The sequence below is a fragment of the Balearica regulorum genome, chromosome 3 (genome assembly GCF_011004875.1).
Source record: "Balearica regulorum gibbericeps isolate bBalReg1 chromosome 3, bBalReg1.pri, whole genome shotgun sequence".
NCBI classification, from domain to species: Eukaryota; Metazoa; Chordata; class Aves; order Gruiformes; family Gruidae; genus Balearica; species Balearica regulorum.
In genome coordinates this window covers 83877960-83896874 of record NC_046186.1, presented here as the reverse complement: position 1 = coordinate 83896874, position 18915 = coordinate 83877960, and the positions used below count along the sequence as shown (strand labels likewise).

Below are 18915 nucleotides of genomic sequence, written 5' to 3'. Positions count from 1 at the left end.
CAATGAGAGATGGGGATGTGAACTGCCTTTCCAGTCACCTCACACCACCAGAGCAGTGAAGCAGGGAAGGCACCAGCTGCTCCCCTGCTTGAAAGTCACCTCCAGCCTTCTTCAAAAAGTGGAGCAGCCATGGCTGCCTCGGGGCCCACTGGTGTTCTGGGGAAGGAGCAGGAGGAATATGCAGCTGGAGGAATTTCCTCAATTTAATGTCAAACGCCAACAGAGGTGCCAGCAGAAAATGCAGTCGCTCTGCTGCTTAGAAGTTGCCTGAATCCAGGGGCAACTTTTACAGAACAAAGCAGCTGCTAGCTCTGAGACTTGAGATACATGTTAAATTGCAGTAGTATGTGACACAAGCTGTCATTTGAACCTATGGAATTAACAAATGTGGTAGGAGATATGTCGCCCATCACTAGTCTATACTTACTTTTCTAGTATGATAATCCAAGTTTATATATGAATGACTACTTTTCTGCTTTCTCCTTTCAGTTTTACACTAATTTTCCCAAATTATTATCTCACTTTGCCTGCCTTCCATGCATTATTACTATCTTATTGGCCCTGAAAGACCTCAAAACTCTTCAAATCTCAAAACTAAACTCAGCCAAAAAAGACCAAATGGCAATTAGGGCACGTAGCTACTTCTTCCTTCTCCCCCTCTACTCAGTCACATATATCACTGTATTTTGATCACATGTCTGATATGCATATACAGTATGGAAGAATTTCTTCAAATGTAAAATAAATGAATTTAAATACTCAGGAGGCATTGCTGATTGTGAAGCAATCAATTCATGGATTTGCATAATCACTACATCGTTGTTTTGATTTGCATATCCGTATGTACACAAAGACAGAATGAAAGAGCAAGAGAGGGAATTTTCTATGTTGTGCCCCTCAGGAGAATTTTCAAGCAATTTTCCAGCTTTGGTTTCTCATTATCTACTGCTAACATAAATTACAAAAAAGACATGTATATAAGACAAAGAAAAATATCTAAGCAAAAGGAAAATTAAGTTGCTAAAAGTTGAAAAGTATCAGTGACAAAAAAATACTGATTCATTCCTATGATTTTTCTCTACAGGCCAATGTTTGCTTTGGGAGGGATGTAGTCCCTACATCTCACATACGCTACAGCTTTCTGGGGAAAAAGGTCTTGCTAACCTATGAGGACAGGAAAGGAAAGAAGGGAAAGGGAAGGGGAAACAACAAAATCGGCCTAGGGAAAAAGCTAAGCAAAGCAGTGTGGCAAGTTCCCAAAGGTGCTTATTCTCCTTTGGCTTTATTTATTTTATTTTTTTCTATTCTAACCTTCTTGTGGCAGATTCACAGATCATTTGGTCTTTAATATTTCTCCCGCTCTCCAGAAAAGCAATACAGAAGTGTTTCCTATTAACAGGATAGTTATCTTTTGTGCTTCTCCACATCTCAGTTCATTTCATTCAGGATGCAATTACCTTGCAAGTGGAGTTATTGCACTTTTTTAAAACTTAAGGGAAAACTTCTAACTCTTGGACTGTGAATGGCTCATAAGGACTACTTTCACAGCTCTTGCTTTAAGCTTCTTGACTGGTCTCATTTCATCACCAATGGACAGAAAGAGTCTTCCACAAGACAGATCAGAGTAGCTAAACTGGGCTCCTGCTCAGCATCACAATTAAAGGTGATCACCTCTCTCTACACACTCCACAGACAGCCCAAGGAAGTCAGCCTCAGAACAGTAATGATGGCTTTAAAGAATATCCCTGGCCCCTCAAAAACACTAAATTGAACTTTGTATTGATGTCCCACAGGAATCACAGTTTAATCTTTGTTTTGAGGCCCCATTACAAATGCCAGTTGGTCCCCTGGGCCTACGTGCTCTTTACCACTCAGCATATCAGATAATAAAACATGATCCTCAGCAGATTTAGATACAAAACTTTTGTGCTTTGGAAATTAAAAAGTATTCTAAGCATCCATGTAACTCAGAGAATGCCAAAACAGATGGTTGCAGACAAGCCCATATGCCTCATGCTCACACATAGGGGCAGTGAGTTAAGGGGTTAAGGACTTTGATAACAATACAAGCTTAAGGAGCCTGTGCTCTGCCTCCTTGCTGGCATTCACTCCATCTTCATACTAAAATAACTGCCCAGTCAACAATGCTGAAAAATGCAACAAAAGAAAAAAAAAAGAGGCAAAGTGTGTTTTAAAACCAGCTCAGATTGCTGATCCAGTCTCCAGCATAGCTACAGAAACAGTTGTCAGTCCAAATGATAGGGTAGGACTGTGAAGTGTGGGAGCAAGTATGCAGGACAAGGGGGCACAGAGACTCTTTAAACACATACTGATGCCAGAGGTCCCACACTGTGAAACTATACTCAGTGATACTGCATTACTGCATCAGCACGGCACTGTGCCTTAGATAACAAATTTAGTAGAGGGGATGCAGTAAACTTAACAGGGCACTAAGCATGTCTGGACCAGAGCCGGCTTTGTGTTCAGCCTGTTTAGAGTAGGAGTGGAAGGCACACAATCTATCTGCTCCTGCCCACGTGGATGTAATCTAATGTGTGTTAGTAGCCATACTTGACATAGTGCAATGTCTTACAATGACAGGTTCCTCTCTGCATGTAAGTTATGACAGCAGCAGTGGATTTTTCTCTTGTGCTTCCATCCAAGAATTTAAAATGTTTTCTTTAATGCTAATGAATTATTTTTTGCTTCTAATCTCCTCATTTTACAGCTCGAGAATTCCAGAAACAGGCAATAAAAGCCTACAGCACAGCAAAGAGCATCACCTTAATCTCCTGGCTTACTAACTATTGCCTGCTGTTACATGCAAGAAGAAATATAGAGTGCGTGGACAGACATCATCTTGCAGCAACTGGCTGAGAAGCTGGAAGAGGTTACTGCCTCTTGCTCCTGCCTCCCTCCCAGAGGGAATTACCTATTATCACAGAGCGTCTAAGCTCATGCCAGTGGCTGCCAAAGAGAACAGCAAGGTGAGTTTAAATGGTTTTAATGGCTGCTCTGAGCTATCCCAGATGCTTTGCCTTAGTATAGAAAGTACTCAAGCACTGCTCCCTAGTCTGAGTACCCTGACAGTAATGAGCAGCAATAACCAGGGCAAAATGAGGCAGATGGGAGTGAAGAGGGCTGGCCTGCTCCTGGAGCAGATATGAGCTGATGTATCTCAGTTTAAATACCCCAGCCTTGCTTGAAGAACCTAGGTGTGAGAACATTAGCACATTGGACAAACTGTGATCACAAACTGTAATCAGAGATAACAACCACTCTGTCCCACAAGATACTCCTTTTGCTACACTCTTGTTTTCTGTCAGGAAGCCTTGGAGTCCCAGCATGACATGACAGAAACGACCATGCATTTGCTCCACACTCCATAGTCTCAATATTTCTGCACCAGCTATCAAACGGGCTTCTGTAGTCTTAATTTTCATTTCCACACATAAATTGTCTCATCAGTACCCTCTGCTGTCCATTCAATGCCATGTCGCTCTCAGAATAACCTTAACTGCAGAGGTTTAGGGTAGTGGCACATTTTTCCATCCCACTTCACTTAATTGAGCAAAGGGCCCAGCTGCCCCTGACTGCCTGTACAACTGACAGAGGGAGCCAGGCACCTCTGAAATGCAGTATTGCTCTTCTGAGATATGACATGCCTTTGGGAATTGCCCATCTCTCCCCACTGATGATACATTCCCAAAAAAAAGTCTGTTATGTGCCTAGAGATAGATGCTATAGATTTGGACTCAGATGGCCCACCCAGTTCAGTCTCAAATGAATGAAGGGGAGTTCAAAAAAATGCTCTGCCCAGAGGACACCCATTTCTTGGGATTTTGGAGTTCTAGATCTAGAAACTGAACATATTCGGTGAACAATACTTGAGGAACCAAGCAGGCTAGCTCAAACCATTATGGAATCACTGAATGCTGATAGATCTCTCCATTACTTCTACAGATGCCCCTGTCTCACCTAATGAAGCTTCCTGCTCCAGCCACAATTACAGTGGGGTCCCTGAGATCAAGGTTTGGAAGGCAGAATAAGTACATATATAAGCCTTGAGAAATCAGAAGACAGGAAGAGAAGGCTCATAAATCAATCTAAAAAGGCCTAGCAATGTGAATAGAATATAGCTAGCGCTTCTCACTATGATACTGAGGTTACAGCCAGAGTTTTGCTCTGAGGACATGTTAGAGGCTACCCCAAGAATGGGAAGCACGTCATTGAGGCTATGGAATCAAAAGTAGTTGGGTATCATGCTAGCCACATCACTCTTTTGTATGGTAATAGCTATGCAAAGCATTATGCAAGTATCTCCATGGAGAAGCTAGTTCTAGACAGACCTTTGTCCTTTTTAAACAATCATTTGAATCTCATAGGAGGCATAGGTTCACTTGTAGTGAGAGCGTGCCTTCTGTTGCTCAGAGTTTACATCTACCAGCATTTAGCTAGCCAACTGCATGTTTTTAAATACCTGAAGAACAGAACAATAACAAAGTAATAACTTCAGTAAACAACATCCTGCCCCACTTTCTTCCTATGTTCAGCCTCTCCCCAGCTACCATAATTTCTTCTGATCACTCCTTTAACTCTACATCTGAATTTTAGAAACACAGCTGCCATGTACAGTCAGTCTCATAACAAAATGGGACTAGGTCCCAGCCACCTGGTAGTGATGTCAGCCTTTGTCTTGTCTGAATAATATCTCCTAAAGATAAAAAAAAGATCCCAGATTGATAAAGGACACCCTAGAATCCAACCTGATCTCTAAAGGAGTTCCTTATTTGTAATAATGTATAGGAAAAATGTAATGCTCCAAAAGAAGAAATCATTATCTGAACACACACTGAAACACAGGCAATTTAATTTAACCTTGAAGATTAACTAATCTTAGAGCCCATTTATAATCCTATCCCTCTCCAGGTGTCCACAAATTTCCACCTCTTGTCCTTGCACAGATATAGGTCAGCAATCAATATTAAGGCATTTTTGAGGTACCCATATACAGAGAACAGCCAGCGCAATTTGGCCAAGGGTTTCTATGAGACTTTGCAATGTGAATGCCTAGGATCCAAGTAAAGTCCTTTGTCAAGCTCTGTCACATACCTTCTGCACCAATTGACACAAGTTTCACTCCTTTGCTGGCAATATAATCCAGAGCTTTGTTGACATTAGCGATTTTATGGAAGCGCATCTTCCCTCTGTCTGGTTTCGGTAGTCTTTCCCCTGCAGAATAAAAAATTTTATGTGTTTATTGTTACATACTCCTGGCTACAGACACCCAAGCAATTAGAACTCAAGAGTGAATGTGCCCTGAACACTGCCTAAAAGTTAGCAGTTATTTTAACAGGCATTTATCTGAAAGAACGTCAAATGGCTTTGAACAAAACCCCAAAAATTCAAATGTTGAAACATGTGACTTAGATCTTTCTGATCCAAAAATGAGAGTAAAAATTTTATGTTTGCCCTAAACATCTGGAAGATATGTGAGTGCTTCCTGCTTACTCGACTTCTGGTTCATTGCTACTGTCTGCATTAGAGTAGCTGAATATTAAGACAGCAGGATGTTCTCAGAGCTCATCACCCTTTCCTGCCTGACTCTATCCAGCCATAGCATCCTTCCAAATCTGACCATGAACAATGGCTTTTAACAACTTCATCCAGTACAGCACAGCAGCTAATTTCAGAGCATAGGCTGATATGTTTGAATGAACTTATCTTTTCAAATGTTCATGAAGAAGAATTTCTGAAAATATGACCATTTCACAAAGAGTGATCATGCAAAGATCTTCTTTCTTCGCTGAAATCTCCAGCAAAAATGTAAACTGCCTTTTCCATAAGGATGTCTTAAAAAACTTCTTGCCCTTTTTCATCTTTATCACGTGTCTGTAACTCGAGGTATTCCCTTCCCATTCAGGGGCATTCTGAGTGTACCTTGGGGACTGCCCCTCTGAATAATACATAAAATAGGTGACATAGTGAGTTTACATCACTTAGTCAAAAGGAGTTCTTGGATGTTCCACTCTTCCGAAAAATTAGACCTTTTACTTGTGACTAAATATTGATCTCATTTTACTGTAGGAACTCACTTTTGAAAGCATTGGTCCATCCAATTAACTCATTAATAGCAAAGCAAAACTTCTATACTAAAAGTGGAATAAGATGAATTTGTAACCTAATTGTAAAGGCTTTTTAATTGTTAGGGGCTAAGACCAGGTCCTCAATGTTTGTGGTTTGTCCAACAACACTGTGATGTCAGTGATACCCTAATACACTGTGATGTCCTGGAACAGAAGCACAAACCAGAAGACTTTGGAAATAAGGCAAAACCAGAGCTTTTTTCCCCCTCTTTTGTTTTACAGTGTGTTTCATCTCTAACTTTTCAGGCTTCTTAGAGTTTGTGTTCACTGTTTTGAATTGTTAACAATTTTTTTTCTTTTAAGAGTGTTTCCATTAGCTTGCTGTAAATACAAAACAAACTTTATTTTGACCAACCTGAGATAACTTCCAAGAGGAGCATCAGTTTGAGGCCATTTCTGAAGTCCTCTTCAATATTCTCAATCTGTGTGCCTGCTTTCCTGAGGTGGGAATTGCACCAGGCTGTAAAAGTCTGTAATAGTAATTAAAAAAACCCAAACAACTTATCAACAAGGCATTTTCCAAAACATCTGATAAGCCATCTGACTAAACACTGCATCTGAGATTTTCACTAAGGCCTTAGAAATTTGGATGTCCAACTCCATTCATTTTATCCACATCGACGAATTCAAATGTTCATGAAGGCAGAAAGAATTGCTTGATTAGAAGCAATATTGTGCTAGATTCTGCTTGTAAATGCTATCCAAAGAAGATCTACATGTAAAGGCAAAATTTGTCTAATAGTTATTACTACACTTAATATTTTATAAGCACATAATTTTATGTTGGGACTTATCTGTTACACATTCTTCCTGAAAAAAAAAGATTGTTATAGTATAAAGGAAGCTGTGTGTAAAATGTAGGCAACAGCAAGCACAGACATAAAAACTTCTACTACCTGAATTCACGCCACGATAAACAGTACTTATACAGATTATCCATGCCAGGGACAAGTAACATGTATTTCTCACAGGCAGGAAGTTGTGAGACCGCTCTTCAGGATCAAGTAACTGAACAGAGACTTCATAAAGCAAGGATACCAGCAAAATTGCATCTGCTCCTCCTTGTAACTACACTAAGAAGCAGAATGTCTTTTGAAAACATGGACAATTAGAATGGATTTTGAAAGTTTACAATAATTCAAGGGCTGAAGTTTCACATGCAGACCCTGCATATATGGTCTGCCTTGCCAAGGGTTTTATTTTTAAACTGTATTATATAATTTTCAGGAAAGTACCACAACTTCGTGAAACACAAATGCAGGTACTTAAGTTTGCAGGGCAAAAACAGTCATAAAAGCAACCATACGCATTTCTCTCTCCATAGAAAATAACCAAGTCTGCTCTTACTTGCAGAGACGAAAAGCAGAACAAACTCCATTGATCTACAGAGGTCATACACACATTACCTTTTGTATGAATGAAATCAAAAGCTACTATAAAATTTAGTAGTGTATTTACTAGGTATTTCACCAGGTATTTTATCTCTAGGTATGTAAAACAACGCCAAACATTTTGGTAAGTTAGACTTCAGCTACTTAAAATTGTCAGATATTTGAAATTCCTCTTCTTTTGCTATTTCAAATTACCACGGTTTTAAAAACATTTAATGTAAATAGTTTAAAAAAATCAAATATATCCTAAATCCCCATTGTCAATATGAAATTTCCTTTGGCCTTTTTTTTTCTTGCCTGTTTTTTTAGATTATTTAATTTCTGATCTCTCAGAAACGGAATGAGAAAGGCCAGTAGATGAAGGCAAAAACTTTCCCTCCAACTAAATCTTGTAAATTCTGGATAGATTTTTGTACTTTAAGAAGATATGGATTGAATTTTCAAAAATAGTCTATTCTTAAAAATGCAACTTTCTGTTAAAGAATAACATTTTGATTGTTGTTGGGTTTCACTCAATTTTTGTGAAGAATTTATGTGCAGCTTGCTGGGCTCTTTTCTCAGAGCTCCCACAGTGACAAGGAGCAGCTTGCAAAACTTTAATTTTACTAACTTCTCCTTTCCAATTGAAAGGGGAAAAAAGAGAAGAGCTATGGACATGGGGATGCTGTGCAGTGAAATCCCTCATTCTAGATGCCCAGAGAAAGGAGCAGAGAGAAGACAGTATTGGAAGTGGTTCTGGGCAGGGGTCCTGTCGACCTGCAGAGGACGAGTTGCAGGTAAAGGCATAAGAAAGTTGTTCTGTGTGCAGATGGAGATAAACATGACTGCAGCTGAAGCATCTCTGCAAATTCATCTATTTTAATAAAGGGATGTTAGCTTGAAAAGCAGTCATTCAAGGAGGTAAAACTTTCCTGATTTTAAGGTAACCAGCTTTACTGAGCTCATGGGAGACATGGAGTGTGTCAAGCATCACAGCACAGAGATTAGGCACCTTAACCCTCAGGGCTCAACATGATGGAGTCTTAGGATGGTATTTGGTTTGGATCATTATAGGGCTAGGATCTAGTTTATAAGACTAATTTGTCTGCCTCAAGCAGTATCTTGTTCTAGTGATACGTATCTAAAAAGGCTTAGCACCACATTAAGTCATTTGCAAATACTAAAAATTATAGCAAGCATCCTTGGAAGGAACAAAATTACGGTAATATAGAAAAAACAGCTGAAAGCACTCAAGGGTAAACGCACATGAACCTTGCATGCCAATTTGGCAATAAATATTAGAAAGCTGAATCAGTAAATGAATGAGCTTTTCAGGAATTAAGCTTAAATGATGGACATGTGCTTATCTGCAGATGCAATTGCAGTTTGTAGAACTGTTCCAAGCACACCATTCTAAACTCAAAGAGGAATTTGGAGAAAAACCTCAGCCATTTCCACCTCTTCTTTTAGACATTTATCATGAATGTTCTGACCTTATACCACTCAAGTAAATGAGTTTTTCCCATTTTTCATTTAATTAAGAGTTTAATGGCAATGACCCCACCAGTCGAGCAGTTTTAAAACACAAATCTGATTCCTACTGTGAAGAAAGCTACTTCTCACTTAGTTGCTTAAGAAGAAATGGAACCTGGCACTTCTTAGCTCATATATGCATATAGATACATATATACATAAAAAAGCAAATTAGAATCTTGTCCTTCTCTAATCTCACTGTGGTCCTCTACTTCACCTCTACAACAGCTGATTCAACTTACTGGATGCCACACGGATAGACACAAAACATAGACAGGTTTTATCCAAAGATCCCAAAGTTTTCAAGTAATTTAAATAGTTTCTCTTGGAAATAGACATTTTTACGGCACTGAATTTGCTGAGAGACAAACTGAGGCACAGAAGATCACTGAATCTTGGCAGAAAAATTGAAAACATATACTAGATGTTCCAACCCTCAGCGCTGTCCTCTAATCACCATATAACATTTTTTTCCTCCTGATCTGCACACCTTGTTTTCTCTCAATCTTGCTCATTTTATGAAGACACTAAGCAGACAATGTTGCTATGATATAAACAAGGAAAAAATGCAACTACTGCTCAGTCAGGCTGTTTTCAGTAAATAAATTGATGACAGTCACTTGTTTTATGGGCTGCCTTTTTATATCTGTAGGTTATAAGAATGTTTCCAGCAGTATTAGGGTTTGCCATTGACATTTGTCATCCAACATTCTGAAGGATAAACTTGCAATTACCTACAGAGCCTCCATTCATGAGATGAATTAAGTTATGCAGAAGCACTCTACTGTGCATGGATTCTTTATTTAGACTGTCTGTAGATAGTTTAGATTATTCTCTGCATCTAGAATAAAAGATTTAGTTCTTCTGTCCAAACTAGTTTCTCATAGCTTTCTGTTTTACCAGTGCATCAGGTCATGAAATGGTGCTATCCCCTTATGACAGTTGTCTTGCGCCTCATGGAAAGTGTCGCTGCTGTACATTACAGCAGACTTTTGGCACATGACTTCGTAGCTTGGCGCCTTCCAAACTGGTTTATTTTCCTAGGACTAAACATGGTTACAGGGATGCTACTTAAGGAAGTATTTACTATGTTTCAGTGATGCAATTCATAAGTGACTGTATTAAAGCTACTGCAAAACTTCATTTGCAAATTTTAACAGTTTCCACAATCCACATTTTATTTAACCCCCGTCCTTCTATTCTTATTTTAATACCACTTGTTCTCACTGCTTTGACTTTAACTAACAGTTCTATTCATAGTTATTAAGAAACAATTCAAAGCACTTTTAAGTCCTGGAGATCAAGATACAGCCAGCATATAGTACCCTGCAAATTTGTAATCCACTGGGATTTAAAAGCTATTAAATGACTTAGACAAAGCAAATTCCTTTTTCTGCTGAGCCGTACAGCACATTTCAGAGTATCAGATTGCCCAGAGAAACAAGGCAGGACTGAAGGCACCAAGCTGAATACCAGGAGGGATAACAAATAAGTGCCTAGAAAGCTAGACATTTCTTTTTAGAATTTATTTACCATAGGTGGCTCTACAAATTAAAAAAAAAAAAAAAAATTCTCCTTTCCAACATTATTACTACAAAAGAAACTTTGCTGATATTCTTAGATGAGACACCACAGAAGAGCGGATGCAGGGCAAGAAGCCAAACAATTTGCAGTCCCACAGGTAAATGGTCTCTTAATGCACTATTAATTGTCGACTGCTGTCACAGGTCTATTTTGGAAAAGCTAACTCTAGAAAAGGGAGTGCAGTTCATGTTCTATGCCCACTTAGCGTCACTGTAAAGACTGCCAATAGCATATTCTCCATAATTTGGATTCATAGATCTGTGATAACAAAGTCTGTACCTGAGAAAAAAAAAAAAAAACACCTTACCTGGTAATTTATACAGGCCACTTAATTTTACAAGCCCTTGAAAAGTAGAATTGCAATCAAGGGGCAGAAAAAGAAGATCTCCCTAATTAACTATCGATCAACTGCAGCTAATGCCAAAAAATAATAGGGTATGCCGGCTCTGTAGTGCAAATATTTTTACACATGCACAATGAAGGACATGTTTTGATGGAAAAAGTGACATCTCTGAGAGCTGAATTGTCCTATGCTCCTGAGAAAGTCCACATGTGCTTTTTATGTGGGTGAAATGATAACTTACTTTTGATAGTGCTTCAAAGCCAGAAAACAAGAAAGATGCTATAATAACAAGTTTTATATGTAAGTGTGATAATAGGGATAAAGAGAATTTAGAAAGCACCAGTTACCACCCTCTCCAATACTGTTACTCTCGGTGGGTCACAAGACAACTTCTTGCACCTGTTGAAGATACAGTGTAAATTTCTAGTTTGGCACTGACAGCGAGTGCAAAATGTACATCGCCAAAACGGCAGCATAACTTGCATGGGGACGTGTACGGGGAGAGGTTGACAGGCCGGAGAGGTGGGCCTGTGCGAACTGCATGAAGTTCAACAAGGCCAAGTGCAAGGTCCTGCACATGGGTCAGAACAATCCCAAGAACAGATACAGGCTGGGCGAGGAATGGATTGAAAGCAGCCCCGAGGAGAAGGACTTGGGGGTATTGATTGATAAGAAGCTCAACATGAGCCGGCAGTGTGTGCTTGCAGCCCAGAAAGCCAACCGTGTCCTGGGCTGCATCAAAAGAGGTGTGACCAGCAGGTTGAGGGAGGTGATCCTGCCCCTCTACTCCGCTCTTGTGAGACCCCACCTGGAGTACTGCATTCAGCTCTGGGGGCCCCAGTACAAGAGAGACATGGAAATGTTGGAGAGAGTCCAGAGGAGGGCCACGAAGCTGATCAGAGGGCTGGAGCTCCTCTCCTGTGAGGACAGGCTGAGAGAGTTGGGATTGTTCAGCCTGGAGAAGAGAAGGCTCTGGGGAGATCTAATTGCAGCCTTCCAGTACCTGAAGGGGCCTACAGGAAAGATGGTGAGGGACTGTTTATCAGGGAGTGTAGTGACAGGACAAGGGGTAATGGGTTTAAGCTGAAGGAGGGTCAATTTAGATTAGATGTTAGAAAGAAATTCTTCTCTGTGAGGGTGGTGAGGCATTGGCACAGGTTGCCCAGAGAGGTTGTGGATGCCCCATCCCTGGAAGTGTTTAAGAACAGGCTGGATGAGGCTTTGGGCAACGTGGTCTAGTGGAGGGTGTCCCTGCCCACAGCAGGGGGGTTGGAACTAGAGGATCTTTAAGGTCGCTCCCAACCCAAACCATTCTATGATTCTATGATACACTCCACAAATTCAGGAAGATTTATTCACTTGCATTCAGAACTGAAATTGAGAAGTGTATCCAGCCCAATAAAGAATTGGAGACCCGTGTTCTATTTAGTTAATGCTGCCTGTCGCTCTCTCCAACTCACATCAATTTCCGTCTGCTGTAATATTTACAACCTTAAAAACTAATATTGATTTTAAAAAGTATGTGTCTACTTATCTATCCCCCCACCAGAAAGGCTACTGGCCCACGAGTCATTTGGTTTCTGTGTTTCTAGCCTTCTTTCGATAACATTTACAGAAGAAAATATAGACAAAATCCAATTTTAACCTATGAAAATTATGAAAAATATTGCATTAATAGGAAACTCAATACTTTCTGTGTCTGTTAAGTAAAGCAGAAGTACAACTCAATTTAAGTGGATCTTAAATTCTAATACCCAGAGCAGAACACACCTGAAGAAAATTAACTTCAAATATAAACATTCATAATATTTGTTTATATACATGTTATCCTTAATTATCTCAGTCCAATAGGGTTAAAACTCTTAAAACTCTGCTTTATAGCCCTTCTCCTAAAGTATTTTTCCTCTCTGCTTGTGCTAGCTGAGGTTCTTCATTACTTGTAGGCTAAATGGGATGCAGTGATTCACTCTGTAGTTATATGGAACATTACTGGGCTCTGAGCGCATGGCAAGGGTGTTACAGAAGGAGCTCTGCCAGAACATTCCCAGTAGGCCAGACTGAGGTTTCCCCTTAAAGAATTTCCCATCTGTCTGTTATCCATGTTTTAAAATATAAGTTGTGAACCTGCAACGTGATCTCCTAGCTCCTGTGTCCACAGACTGTTCTAATGACTGCAGGATCAGGGCTTTTCTCTGGGGTTGGGATACAGTCTGTGTTGGCCCTTGTTCTCTCAACTGTTTAATTCTGCTCCCAAAAGAAGGGGCATGAAGGTGCAAAACAGCAGAAAATTGCACAGCCATTATAAACTATCTTGATGTGAACCAATGACTACACATGGGATCTTTTAGATGTTCCTAGAACATCTAGATCAGTTGTACTTTTAGTATATTAGGTGTATGAGTATATTCTTATGAATTGGAAATAAAGAAAATCTTACATCTTACTTGTTGGTTTGAATTAAAAGTGCCCCCTTGCTCTTATTTCTGCTTGCATTGGAAGCCTAAATGCATTGGTACCTGTTAGTAAAATAGAGTAACTATATAGAGTTACTATAGAGTAACTATAACAGGAGAGACAGTTCACCAGTACAACTCGATCACGCTATAACACTTGGTAGGCAAAGTGGGATTTTAACACTAAACACACCAGAGCACAGCAACGACTCAAATGAAGCACAGTGAAAGCATAGTGAAGGATGCCATGAAGGCTAAGGTAAGTGAAACATTTAGTGTGTTCCAAAAGGCCATTAAAGGGAAAGCATCAAATCATAGGCAGTACGTCAAAGCCAAATTCCTGGGAACAACAGAAAGGATAGCATAGAACTGTCTCACTGAGGAGCTTAGCAGAAGCTCCATTACAAGGTCCCCAAATCCAAAGTTGGGGAAAGCCCTCCCTGCTCCAGCACCTCCATCCATACGGCTGAACAGATGGTGTCAGAGATGATATGCTAGCATACTCTGCACTGTCAGCAGACCCACTCTAGTAACTGAGGGAACTTCACCCCAGTTCCTTAATTTTATCATTCACAGCAGACATCATCAAAGGGATGCATTCATCACACAGGACATTGCACATGTCTTGCTAGCATTCTGCATTTTGCTTGCATGGAAAAGCCTGGGGAGACCTCAGTCCTTACAAAGCAGGTGGCCTAATCCTATGTGAGTCTAGAGTTTCCTGTAACACATGCAGCCCCTTCCCAGCGCTGAATGATTGCACGTCTGCTTTACAGTGCTCACTATTAACAAAAAAAAAAAAATGGAGCATGTAAATATCCCTTCAAGAATAATTTGGCAAGGCTGAACCCTGAGAAATGTCAAGAAGATTAGTGAAACTCTTTACAAAGTGAGTGACATTAGTTCTTTCTTTCAGAGGAGACAACAAAGAAAGGTTATGTTGTCCCATTGGTCTAAAATGGAAGAAAACTCAGGAGGCAGCAAAGATATATGGGAAATTCAGTATGGATCACTGTATGTGCTGTCCTCACATCAGCCTTTTTTTCTTAAGGGAAGAACAGGAAGGAAAGGAAGGAAGATAAGAGGTTTCACAAGTTCTTTGGAGCAGCTAAAACAGTTAAAATATTGCAAAGTTTATTAGGAACAGGCAGATAATAGCTTTATTGGATTGCCTGAGACAGCTCGAAAAGACAGAAGTTTTTCAGGCACATAAGCCCATCTTTACATGTGAGAGAGAAGCATCAGTCTCAAGGATGAAAATTTAGGTAAGTCCTCAGACAACTCAGGACTTTGATGGACCATCTGTACAATCATAGAATCACAGAATGGTTTGGGTTGGAAGGGACCTCAAAGATCCTCTAGTTCCAACCCCCCTGCCATGGGCAGGGACACCCTCCACTAGACCATGATGCCCAAAGCCGCATCCAACATGGTCTTAAAACACTTCCAGGGATGGGGCATCCACACCCTCTCTGGGCAACCTGTTCCAGTACCTCACCACCCTCACAGTAAAGAATTTATTTCTAACATCTAAATGCTACAACAGCTCTATTCCCTGACGGAAGCTCCTTCCTTTTTCATTACTGTTGATGACACTTACCCATGTATGAAAGTTTTACAGCAGCAGGCATCTGTATGATCCAAATGTGTGACTTCTCAAAATACATGCAGTGCCATCAGGTTGTCCGCTTGCGTATTTTTATCAGTTTAAAATAATTCTGCCTATTTTGAGTGTATTGCCAATCAGAAACATTGGTATTTTAGAAGTAGGAGCACATGCAATGTTTAAAATCCCATCTGAAACTAAAAAAGTGTTCAGGATCTGTAGGACAATTCTTGTCTAAATCTACGTTTCATTTTTGGAATTTCAAGAATCACTCACATAAGAGAACCCTGCTCAGAAAACAAATGCAGAAATAAAAGAGGCAAGAATCCAATGAAAATACTTCATGAAAGCATGGGTATGGTTTTACCTTGTATTATAAAAACTTCAAGAAATCTTTACCTATTCTTATCTTTACAATATAACTGCAACCTACTCAATTTATTAAAGTGAAGGAATTAGAAAGACAAAGGAACTGTCAGGAAAAAAAAATACCTGCTATCTACTTCTGGTGTGTTCTTTTAATTCTGAATTTCTTTTAACACATTCCTATCACTAAGCAGACCAGAGCAACCACATGTGGTAAATTTAATAATAAAGGGAGAAACACAGTCTTATAGGTGATAAAAGGTTTGGCATATTTTAGCTATGCAGAAGTGGGAAACTTCTCTAGACAGTTAGCATCAACTTCTGCAGAATCCAATCTTATATTTAAAAAATTAAATTTCTAAGGACAAGCAAGTAAAAACTTGTTTCTAACCCTGCATTTAGGTACATGCATGTCCTCCCCTCATGATTTTGCCTATCTAAACTCTAGCCATTCATTCTAGTTCCTCTAGCTAAGTTAGAGTATTTTAAAGGTTCCCTACCAGGACTCTACAGAAGCAGATTTCTTTTATGTCATGTACCTAAGCTGGTTGCAACATCAGAGCGCTATTTATCTAAGAGGAAAACTAAACACAAAAACATATGAGAAAAAAAGAGCGTTTAGCAAGTCAGAGAGTTTATTGCTACTAATGGTGAGTAATGGCTCACTATGAAGTGGAAGGGGCTTTATTAAGTATGCTTCTGTAGGAATCTGCCCTGAACCATTTCCTACACTACACTTTACTTATTTGGATGACAGAAGAGTATATGCTTATAACATTTGAAAATGACAGCAAAATGATGTGTCTGTGAGCACGTTTCATGACATCTACAATTCAAACTAATCCTGACAAATCAGTGAAATGACTTGAAGAAAGCTGGATGCAGATTAGCAAGAAGTCTGAAGTACTGCCCTCCTCCAGTAATAATAACTGCAAAAACACAGGACGGAGAACTACTGGCAGGGCTGCAGCACTGAAGAGGATCTGGGAATAACATTTCCCTCTCCTACTTTCATATGAACCCCTAATTTCCCTTAGCAAAAATAACTACAGTATTGCAGGATATTTGTCAGGTATATTGGAGAAAAAGAAAGTAGAAGGGGAAGACAGAGAATAACAAAGAAACAAAGCTTAAGAAATGTAACAGGATAGAGGGAAAGAAGATTCAAAGTCAATAGGCAGAAGAGCATTCACAGAAAGTTAAACATAAACCAAATTAAAATGAAAGTGGATTCAATGATCTGTTCTATGGGTACGTACATTTCCCAAGGTCTATATTATAATCCTAGAGAAGAAATCCTGACACTTGTGTTTTCTCCCCAACTTTGTGACAGTCTTTAAGTCATTTAAGATAGGAATTTTAAAAAGGTTTTTATTGCCCTAAATGCTGATTATTTTATGATCCATGATTCCTCATATGGGATTATAAGCCCATTAACAACAATGGCAGCAGATGTTAGCCATAGCTGACTACTTTTAAGTGTCCCACTTCTGCATTCAAGGATAATGAGAAAAATAAACCCTCCATATCCCACAGCACTATCATGGGGAGAAATCCATTGTTGCTTTTGAGGTCCTCAAACACTACCCTGAAAAAAAAGCCCAATAAAGAAATAGTAGCAAGAAAGATTAGCAAGCTAACAAAATTATAAATATCTTGTAAATAAAGAACTGTAAAATTAATCAGAAACAGAACCTACTGTCAACAGATGGAAAGCAACACATAACAATTAACAACATCTTCAGCATCTGTTCTCAGTCATCCAAAGTTAATTCTACATTTTAAAAAATCTAAGCTAGCTGTTTAGCATAAACCAGTTAGCTACTACTGTAAATCTAGTTGCATGCTAGTTATCCTTCCCTCCTTAAACTCTTAGTGAATTACAAAATGTGCCAGCCACTTAGGTATGGAGAAAGAAGTCACTCAGGGAACTGTTAAGAATAGCAATGACTGTGAATAACCCCACAGATGCAATCCGAGAAAACATTTTCACATACAGAAATTGTTTTAACTTTCACCTCTAGGATGAAAAGTCACTGTCCCAGCCTCTCACTGATAAGGTCAGTTTTGGGCACCTCCAATGAAGCTGCCATTTCTGGTGGTTTAAATGATGGGGACACCTGTCCCCCCAAGAGCTAAACTGGGAGTACAACTCACCTCATAGACATTACCAAACAGCCTGCATGTGTTAGCAACCTTGTCACTTATTCACCTGGCCTGGGTTCAAAACACTGACCTAAAAGTGAAAGCTTCCCCCCCAGCCACACATTCCCAACCAATAAATTAAAAGTCCATCTTCAGCACAAGGTTATCTTTCATCATGAGTTGGGGTGGAGAAGCCATTACAGTATTCCACTCAGAAGACTTTGCAATACTGAGACTTTTATTAATATTGTCACCACCTTGCTAAGTGGTGACAAAGGTCAGGATTTTGCAAGTCAGCTTTCTCTTGGATGTGAATGACTGTTTTTGCAGTATAGTTTGTTCATTCACATTATTTTCACAAATTCTTGAAAAAAGATGGTCACAAACAGCATCCAGGCAATACTCTTTCAGAACTCCTTGTCCAAATGGCAATGTCTGGTTGTCTTACAGCAGTCCTGTATAATTCATTCTAGCTAGATGGGAGTAATGGGGAGCAATCCCTTGCTGGTTGCAATGATCTTACCTTGCCATCTTCTCTCCTACTTCAACAACAATATGCATGACATCATTTACAGTTATACACTACCTTTCTGATGATTCTACTCTCTTTGCCTTTTATGTAAAGCAACATGTATGTTAAAACCTTGTCATAACAGAAGGAATACCTCTGAATTTTTTGGATTACATACCATTATTCGATATATTAAAATGCTCAAGGTGCAAGATTAGCACTGTATTATACTACAGAATGGTAAGTGGTATAATCTGTGAAGTAAACATGAAGTTCTCAAATTACTAACAAATTTCTGAATTATAATAGCCCCCATATTAAATTGCTTTCTCTAATGAGAGTGAAAAGACAGACAGTGAGTAAAGACTCAACGTTTGAGTCCTTACTCTTCCACAGCTTTTTGCACTTTTTTCCAGTAGTCAAATCTTTGTACATATCTTCCCAAAATCTTTAACCCACAGTAGAGATGAAATGTAAATATGCCCTACAGACTAAGAGTTCTAAATGCAGAATTAGGAGGGCTCCGTTCATCTCTAAAATTGAGTGATTATGCAGTATTTTACAGTTTCATATACGTTTTTGCAAATTTAAAATGCTGATGCAAGTGAGAGAATTTTTACTTCACAAGCCTCAGGAAACAAACATTGGTGAAAAAAGTATCTGTGAATCAAGGATATTTAGAACACAGTTAAATGGGAGTAAAGCTTTAAAAACAAAACAAAAACAACAAAGGGACTAATAGAACAAAACAAATGCAAAGTTTTGAATAATCTGTTTTAGGTCAATGGCTTGTGTTTTCTTTTTCAGATGTTGATTTTGTATTTCCCTTGAAGGAAAAGTTTATGAACATGCTGATCT

General features: G+C 39.2%; 1 protein-coding gene across 1 annotated transcript in view; it reads right to left on the bottom strand.

Annotated features, from left to right (window-relative positions):
- Positions 1–18915, bottom strand: part of ACTN2 (actinin alpha 2) — a 72016-nt gene that overhangs the window by 40536 nt on the left and 12565 nt on the right. Inside the window, 2 exon segments of the mRNA XM_075748760.1 lie at positions 5113–5232; positions 6502–6616. Coding sequence (XP_075604875.1) covers positions 5113–5232; positions 6502–6616 — 235 coding nt within the window.